The 9621-nt window shown below is 44.6% G+C and overlaps 1 protein-coding gene across 1 annotated transcript in view; it reads left to right on the forward strand.

The window, feature by feature from the left end:
• The window catches only part of Rassf3 (Ras association domain family member 3), an 88000-nt gene extending 78855 nt beyond the window's left edge, over positions 1–9145 (forward strand). The window contains exons 4-5 of the mRNA XM_004650057.2: positions 2891–3000; positions 6488–9145. Of these exons, the coding sequence (XP_004650114.2) occupies positions 2891–3000; positions 6488–6637 (260 nt within the window). The 3' untranslated portion in view covers positions 6638–9145. The remainder of the gene's footprint in view (positions 1–2890; positions 3001–6487) is intronic.
• The last annotated feature ends 476 nt before the right edge of the window (positions 9146–9621 follow it).

Genomic DNA, 9621 nt, shown 5'->3' on the forward strand with positions numbered 1-9621 from the left:
TTGGCAGATGTTGCAGTCAGGTTCACATTGCTGGCAGAAACCACCCAACCAAGAACAGCTTGTGGGAAAAAGAGGTTTATTTTGGCTTGCAGCCTCAAGGGGAAGCTCCACAATGGCAGAGAAAAACTATGGCATGAGCAGAGGGTGGATATCACCCCCTGGCCAACATAAGGTGGACAATAGCAACAGGGGAGTGTGCCAAACACTGGCATGAGGAAACTGACTATAACACCCATAAGCCCGCCCCCAACAATACACTACCTCCATGAGGCCTTAATTCCCAAATCTCCATCAGGTGGGAACCTAGCATTCAGAACACCTAAGTTTATGGGGGACACTTGAATCAAACCACCATAGCAGGCAAGTGCTCAGCCATCTCTCCAGCACAAAAATATTTTTAATTTTTATTTATTTATTAGAGAGAGAGAGAGAGATAGAATGTGAATGTCAAGGCCTCTAGCCACTGCAAATTAACTCAGATGCATGTGCCACATTGTACATCTGGCTTACGTGGGTACTGGGGAATCAAACCTGGGACTCTACATTTTGCAGGCAAGCACCTTAACCACTAACCACTTATCTCTCTAGCACTGTTTTTTATTTTTTTATTTGCAAGCAAGGAGAGGAAAAGAGAGACCGAGAGCTTTTGCCACTGCAAATTAACTCCAGATGCATGTACCACTTTGCATCTGGCTTTACATGGGTACTGGGGAATCGAACCCAGGTGATCAGGCTTTACAAGCAAGTACCTTTAACCACTGAGCCATCTCTCCAGCCTCTTTTCTTCTTTCTTTTTGGTTCAGGGTCTTTCTCTAGCCTAGGCTAGAACTACTCTGTGGCACATGCTTGCCTCAAACTCACAGCTGTCTTCCTCAGCCAGTGCTGGGATAATAGATGTAAGCCACCATGCGTGTGTGGTTTGTTTGTTTTTTCATGCAATTTTCAATAGTGTATTTCACACTATTGTTCATGTGCATATGCAACAGAGTGGATCTACATCCTTTGAGATCCTAAGAACCTGAAGGGGAGGGCCATGTCTTTCACCTCTCATATCAACTTAATGTAAAAATGAGTGAATGAGGTTTTTAAAAAAAATTTTGTGCATTTTTATTTATTTGAGCATGATAGAGAAAGAGGCAGATAGATAGATAAGAGAGAGAATGGGCACAACAGGGCCTCTAGACACATGCATTCCCTTGTACATTTGGCTAACGTGGGTCCTGGGGAATTGAGCCTTGAACTGGGGCCCTTAGGCTTTACAGGCAAGCGCTTAACCACTAAGCCATCTCTCCAGCCCAGTGAATGAGGTTTTGATATGGGGTCCATCTGTTTGAACTTCATACCCATCCATACGTGGTGGGTAGAAAGAATATTAAATTTCTGCACGATAGTCATCGGGCTATTTGAACTTAGGTAGCTGGGTAGAAATGGATACCTATGGTAGACAGTAGCCATTTAGCAGTTTCCTATATGCTAGTTTGGAAACTGGTATGTGCAAGCAGTAAATACTTTCTAGATTTTCTCTTGGAAAAGCATAAAGCAGCTGTAGAAGAAAACATGCTGACCTTGACCTGATGCTAATGGCATTGAGCTGCAAAGTGTGTGTCTGTTGAACATGTGCCACAGAGCTAGTCTGCGTCTGGCCTAACAATGCAGAGTTAGGGAAGGAGAATTCCTTTCCTCCAGAGGCCACAGGCTGAGCAGCCTGGGGAAGGAGGTGTGGGTCACAAGGAAATCACCCCCTGCAATGTAGGTACATGTGGAAGTGCCTGGATAATGTAGTGCTAAGGAGGCATTTTGATTCTGCCAGCTCGCCTGGGCTTCAGGTGCTCAATCTAAAGTGATACAGCGTCCAGTTGAAGCAGTACCAGTACTGGGGGCCAGGAAGAGAAGAGAGAGAAAAACAATGAAACAAAACACGGCCCTGCTTGAAGCCACCAGAGCTTGCATTATGGTTTCTCTGTTGAGAAATTTGCTCTTAGAGCTTTAAATTTGTGTTCGTTAGCTGTATGTTTTCATTGTTGTTTCCTTATATTTGTGTGTAGCGTGCCGTGTGCAGTACATGTGCCCGTGCTGCGCTCTGTTTGCTCACCTCCATTGCTTTTCTGCTTGGTCTTGTTTTGAGCCCAGCCACTCCCCTCCCCCCCCCCAGCCCCTCTTTATCTCTGTCTTCTTTTTTTGAGGTAGGGTCTCACTCTAGCCCAGGCTGACTTGGAATTCTACACTCAAGTCAATCAGGCCATCAGTCTTTACAGGCAAGCTCCTTTAACTACCAAGTCATTTCCCCAGCCCTGAAGATCCTTTTTAAAAGTTTCCCAGGGTTGGGAAGGTGGCTCAGTGGTTAAGGCGCTTTACTGCAGAGCCTAATGACCTAGGTTCAGTTCATAAAGCCAGATGCACAAGGTGGCACATATGCATCTGGAGTTCATTTGCAGCAGCTGGAGGCCCTGGCATGTCCATATTCATTCAGTCAGTTTATATCTATCTATCTATCTATCTGTCCATCTATCCATCCATCCATCCATCCATCCATCATCGTCTCTCTGCTTGTAAGTAAATAAATAACTTTTTTTTTTTTTTAAGTATCCCATCTTGTTTTCTCAAAAGGGACAGAATCATTTATTATAAACATTTTGGGGCCGATACCTATTTGAATTTATCCTAGGAAAGTGTTTCTTCCTTAATCAAGACACAGTTTATACTGGGCAAATGGAATGAAAATGGAATTGATTTTGTTTCACAGTAGGATCTTGGTACCTAAATGGACTGGGTGGTGACTTAGACACTAAGAGGTGTGAACTGTGACTGCTATAGAGGGAGGGAGTCATGATGGGTGGAGGAGGACTGCTCATGAAAATGCTGTAACGTGCTCTTTTGTTTCCTTACCCAGTGTATGCCTGCAAGCTCTCAGACCGGGAACACCCACTCTACCTGCGTTTGGTAGCGGGGCCCAGAACCGACACACTTAGTTTTGTTCTTCGTGAACATGAAATTGGAGAGGTGAGCGAGTGAGTGAGTGTTCCTTACGGGCGTCAGACTATACCGAACAGCTGGCCTTGTTTTATTGCTCTAGTGTTGACCAGGGAGAAAGAAAGAGAGTGTTGGGGGAGGGGAGGGAGAGTATAATCTCTTACAGCATTATATTGGTCTGGGCTTTTCAGAGGTGGGAGTTAATACGGTTCTTTACTTATCAACTCATCCTCATGCAGGGCATTATTTTCACCTCTGCCCACCTCCAAATGACTAATTCAACTGAACCTTGAAAGTTGACACTCTCCACATATCTGCTGTTAAGGAAAGTCTCTGGCCAATGGCCTTCTAAAGGGAAATAAAATGAAACCTAACCCTTTACCACCAAGATGTTTACCTTGTGAGAGTCCTCATGAGTAAGAATTGCCATTTGCCTGTGCAGCATTTGGCATTGCTCTCCAGGGAGCACTGTAGTCAGGTGTCTGTTGAGGAAAAAGGCACTTTGGACTGTCCTGTAGATCAAGCCTTAGCTGTATCACTTAAGCTAATCTCTCAAGCTCTCGGTCTCAGACCTCCAAATGGTGTGATATGTCCGTGTTGGACATTTCAGGGAGTGATGAGGGCAGGGTTACCATGTTAAAATCAGGAGACCAGGACACTGTTTGCCACAGTTTGTTAGATGGGGAATGTGACCTTGGGTGAATCCTCTATAATCTTCTAATATTTTAACCTTCCATTTAAAAACAATCAATAAATTGGGAGTACATACTTTCTTCCTTTTTTTAAAGTTGTTTGTTGGTTGTTGTTTTTAAATATTTTCATTATTTAAGACAGAGAGGGTGGGGGGAGAAAGAATGGCACACTAGGGCCTCTGGCCACTGCATATGAACTCCACATGCATGTGCCCCATTGGGCATATGGCTTACATGGGTTCTGGGGAATCAACCTGGGACCTTTGGTTTTGCTGGCAAGTGCCTTAACTGCTAAGCCATCCCTCCAGCCCTTGTTTGTTTGTTTGGCTGGTTGGTTTTCAAGATAGGGTCTCACTCTAGCCCAGGCTGACCTGGAATTCATTCTGTAGTTTCAGGGTAGCCTCAAAGTAATGGCGATCTTCCTACGTCTGCCTCCTGAGTGCTGGGATTAAAGGTGTGTGCCACCATGCCAGGCTGCTGTTTGTTTTTGAGGCAGGGTCTTACACTCTTGCCCAAGCTGACCTGGAATTCACTACGTAGTCTCAGAGTGGCCTTGAACTCATAGCGATCCACCTACCTCTGCCTCCCGAGTGGTGGGGTTATAGGTGTGTGCCATCACACCCAGCTGGAGTTCATATTTTAAAAGGCAGTTTGGAGTGTATGTGAACATGGTAGTGTGTTTGTATGTAAATGCAAATTGCAGTTGATTTAGGAAGTTTTTGGAAGATTTTAGGCAGTTTTGAAGCTTCTTTCAATTCTGATGTTTTGGAGCTTTTTCTGCGATGTCCAGCTTAAGCTAAAGCCTCTGTTATTCGGTACTTGTTTTCTTCACATGGCAGTCTGTGCTTTCATACGGGTTCTGTGGAGTCTCCACCTCATTAGACAGCCTTCCTGGACTACCAGAGGTTCTTTCGGGTGCCAGGTCTTCTCCTTGGCACTCGGGCTTTGGTTATGAGACTGACACACTACCTACTGTGTTGATGAGGTACCCGGGGGCTTGGCTTCAAAGAATGATTTATTAAAAATATATATTTTGGGGTTGGAGAAATAGCTTAGCAGTTAAAGGCATTTGCTTATAAAGCTTGAAGACTAAAGTTGAATTTCCTAGTACCCACATAAAGCCACATACACAAAATGGCACATGCATCCGGAGTTCATTTGTAGAGCAAGTGGCCCTGGTGTGCCCATTCTCCTTTCTCTCTGAAATTAATACAATAAATATAATATAACCTATTCAGTAGGAGGCACTGAGCCAGAGTTGACATTCAAGGGCAAGAGAGACTGCAGACAGTGAGAGGTTCACAGCTGTGGTGAGGTGAGGTGAGGTGGCAGCGAAGTTGGCAGTGAGCAAATACCATCACTCATTTTAAAATCTGCCTTGTGCAAAGGGCATCTAGAGGATCACTGAGAGTCTCTGATAAACCTAGTCCTGCATGGGAAGAGAGAGGAGAATGTTCTGGAAGGCTTCTTAGAGAAAGTGGCATTTAGGTTGAACCCTAAAGGGTGACGGAAGTATGTCAGGCAAAGTGGAGCAGAGAACATGTGCTGAGCCAGCTGGGGAGGTGAGCAAGACTCAGTGAGACAGGGTTGGAGAGGTCAGGGTCTCCTGACCTCACCCAGACAACCAGTGGAAGCCAGCGAAAGGAAGGCTTCTAACGAGGGAGAGCAAGTGTGCAGCTGTGTGGGGGTGGAGTGAGGAGGCCAGGTAGGAGGCTGACGCAGGGTTACAAGGAGGGGGGAGAAAGAGAGAGAGAAAGTGTGTGTGTGTGTACACACACATACAGGTAGAAAGCAGTAGTAAACTTTGCAGAAGGCGATGAGAGTGACAGACGGGAGGATGACAATGGCAACTCCAAGTGAAGGTGCAGAGTGGCTGCTCTCCCCTTTCCTAAAACAGGGTTGCATATAGTCCAGGCTGGTCTCAAACTCACTATGTAGCTGACACTGACCTTGAACTCCTGACCCTTCTGCCTTCATCTCCCAGGTACTGAGATTACAGACCTGGACTGTCACACCTGGCTGGGAGTTCCCTTCTGCTACCCCTGGGGTTAGATACGTGGAGCCATGAAAGGGTCTGAGGGAGGTGGTGGAGAGTACCATGAGGAGAGGTGGGAAAGGGAGTGAAGGGCAGTGAGTGAGCCCAGAAGGGAGAGGAGTGAGGCATTGATGCTACTGGTACTCCATTGAACATGGTACCATGCGCTGGAGGGTTGGGCTGAGAAAGGAGGCAATCACATAGTCTGTGTTCCTACTGAGTTTGTTGGCACATGCCATTATCCCAGTCAGGCAAGAGGATCATGAGTTCAAGGCCAGCCTGAATTATATAACAAGAACTTGTCTCCAAAAAAAAGTTATAAAGTAATTCCTGGGCTAGGGGGTGTAGCTCACTGATAGAGTGTTTGCCTAGCATGCACAAAGCCCACCATATAAACCTGACATTATGGCCCACACCTGTAATCCTAGCACTTGGAAAATAGAGGCAGGAGGACCAGGAGTTCAGTGTCATCCTTAGCTACATAGTGAGTTTGAGGACAGCCTGGCCACGTGAGACCCTATCTTAAAAATAAAGGGCTGGAGAGATGGCTTAGCAGTTAAGGAACTTGCCTATAAAGCAAAGGACCCAGGTTCAACTCCCCACGTAAGCCAGATGCATAAGGTGGCACATGTGTCTGAAGTTTGTTTGAAGCCACTGAAAGCTCTGGTGTGCCCATTCTCTCTCTCAAATAAATAAAAAAAAATATTTTAAAACATAAATTAATTAAAAAATCAAGTAATTCCTGTCTAGATTGAGTTAACCATCTGATATTTCTCTGGTGTTCTCACAGTGGGAAGCTTTCAGCCTTCCAGAACTACAGAACTTCTTGCGCATCTTGGACAAGGAAGAAGATGAACAGCTGCAGAGCCTGAAGAGGCGCTATGCAGCCTACAGGCAGAAGCTGGAGGAAGCCCTGAGTGAGGGGTGGAAGCCTGGTTAAAGCACAGAGCTCCCTGCCAGGAAGGCACAGCTTGGGACCCATGCACAAAAGAGCAGTGTGTGCCTCTCTTCTCAGAGAGCCGTCATGCCCCATAATGCTAGGGTCCTCCCTTTTTCTCTGTAGGTGTAGTTCCCAAGGCCCGATCATGCAGTATCCTGTGTGAGGGACTCTAAGTTTGTTCTGTTAGAGCACGGGACATGACCTCTTGCAAGCTGTGAACCTGTGGTCACCAGGAGCATTCTAGATTGCTTGGAAGCATGAACTCTGGGTTGATTTTCCTTATTTTATCCTAGTTATTTTAATTATGTGATGAAGTTAAGCTTCAGGATGTGCAAATGTGTTTTAAAAGCTTAACAAGGAATCTCTGAATGCTTTCCCTATATTGAAACTACCTGTCTGTCTTGTTTTCTGTCCAAGGAATCTGCCCATGTGAACTGAAAGGCACAGGAATTTGGTGGTTGTGGGGGAATTGGAGAAGTCGTTTGTAAGAGTTTTGACGAAGAAAGTAAAGAGCAAGTTTCAAAGAAGGCCAGTGGGGAGGTGCAGGCCGAGAACTGGGGAAAGTGGTGGTCTGATGGATAGAGGTGATAGAGGAGAAATGTGTATTTGCTTGTACATGAGTTAAAAGCCTTTGGTGTTGAGATGTTTGCTCCATTTTAGAGTTGCTTGATTTCTTAGTGGGTAAAATGTGGGATCAGAGCCAAAGAAGTAGGAGCTGAGTCCAAAGAAGGGATCCATGAACTCCGCTGCTGACAGAAGAGCCCAGCAGGTGGATAGTAGAGGTGGATCTTGCAGCTAGACCTGGCCCTTCCCTGCACCTTGTCCCCCAGCTTTTGAGGGTCTTTTATGTGCAGGTGAAGCCTGATTGTTTCCTGATTCCTGTTAAGACTTACGTGTTTTCCCCCCTCAGAGGGTGTCTTCAAAGCTGAAAAAGAGTTTCTGTCAAGGCAGCTATTTTCCCCTCTGGTTGGCTAGATTTACCAAGTCCAGGGCTCACAGCAAACTTTGTGACAGTCACTCTTCCCTGGTATTCCACCCTTCTTGGCCTTCCTTTTTTTTGTTCCTTCCTTTCCCTTTCCTCTCCTTCACCCTCACCTTTTCCCCTCTCCTTTACTAAGTGAAAATCTGTTTTTACGAAATAGAGAACATAGATATTAAAGACCCACTCCTACCCCATCCTCAGTTCTAGGAGACTTGACTGAGTAGGAGGGCCCCAAGGAAAGAGGAAAGTCCACCCCCTGCTGACCACACAACAGGCCTTCATTATGGAACTATTTTAACAAAAGCGTATGTTCCTTCCAACCAAAGAAACACGTGTGCAATAGAAGCCTTCCTTCAGACAGGCACGACAGCCTCATTTTCTGCAGCAGCTCACACAGCTAAGAAGAGGGAACAAAGTGCTGAGCAGTTCCAGAGGGGCCTTACAGTTGGTCTGTGTCTAGTGTAGTTAATATTTGTTGTTGTTGATAAATTCCCAAGGAATTGTGAACACCTGATTGGTGACACCTGATGGATTCTTTTTGAAATTCCAAGGTGCTGCAGTTCTCTGCCTCCTAAGCAAACAGTGCCTTTGCCTGCCTGCCTGCCTGCCTGTCTCTTGCGATGGCTCTCCTGACTGTTCAGAGTACCGTCTTGTTGGAGGCGTTAGGTGTTGGTTATGCTGTGCCACACAGGCTGCCAAGACAATCAGCTCTTCTAAGCTTTTAAGGAAAGTTGAGGGGAGAAAAAAAAATAGGACTAGCTATAAAATATGCATGGCACATCTTGTTTAATTTTGCATGTAATTTTTTTAGTGCATTGATGAGGTTTAAGTGACATTGTCATCCAACACTTTGCCTTTATTGTTCAGGGAATGCGTCCATGATTTTTGTACTGGTTTTACTGCCCAGACTGTGGCTTGGGTTTGAGTATATTGTTATCCACCATCTGGTCTTTTAATTACTCATCCCAGTAAACTTAGAGTTTGTGAAGCATTTGTTTCTCAGAATAAGACACTGTTAGAACCTGAAGTAGCAGCTGATGGGTATCTGTGAATTTTTTTTTTTTTTACTTGAAGTAGATTGTCTGAAACAGGCATCCTCATCTGTTTATCCAGAACCTCGCTTGCTGTCAAGTGCACTACAAGTCTCCAGTTGGGAACGTCACTGTATTGAAGACTGATGTTCTCTCCCAAACACTGGTTACCGCAGCAGCATTTTTTAATGTGTAAAAGAAGAAAAGGGGCCCCATAGGCCACAGATTTTTAAAAACCGTTGTACAAATCTTTATGTAAAATGAAACTGAGCTTTGCTGTAATACTGTTTCCTCTTCAAAATGTGATGGTACAGGATGGTGTTAAATGAAGGGTGGTATCACAGGGGAGCTTTTTAAATTGTAGAAGTAAAATGTTATATTTATAAGTTTGATGAGTTTAAGTTTATTTTTATAGGAAGGTTTTTTCTTCCCTAAAATTGTTTCTGGAATGGCAAAATTGTTTCCACTATTAAAAATAGAAGTTGTTAGTTGGTATTTGTGTTTTTTTTACTTGTGATACACATGCTCAATTTTTTTTAAAAAGGTTACACCATGAAATCAGCTTTTTTTTTTTTTTAACTTTTTTTATTTTAGAGAAAGGAGGGAGAGAGAGAATATTGAGTATATTAGTAAAAACAAAAAATTCAGGCTGGAGGGATGGCTTAGCGGTTAAGGCATTTGCCTGCAAAGCCAAAGGACCCAGGTTCAATTCCCCAGGACTCATGTTAGCCAGATGCACAAGGGGGCGCACACATATGGAATTTGTTTGCAATGGCTGGAGGCCCTGGCACACCCGTTCTCTCTCTCCCTTCCTCCCTTCTTCCCTCCCTTTCTCTGTCAAATAAAAATTTAAAATTTTTGCATTTATTTGTGTATATACATATATGCCAGATACTTGTACCACTTTTTGCATCTGGTTTACATGGGATATTTGGTAATTAAGCCTGGGCTGGAAGGCTTTGCAAGCAAGT

The sequence above is a fragment of the Jaculus jaculus genome, chromosome 6 (assembly GCF_020740685.1).
Source record: "Jaculus jaculus isolate mJacJac1 chromosome 6, mJacJac1.mat.Y.cur, whole genome shotgun sequence".
Taxonomy (NCBI): domain Eukaryota; kingdom Metazoa; phylum Chordata; class Mammalia; order Rodentia; family Dipodidae; genus Jaculus; species Jaculus jaculus.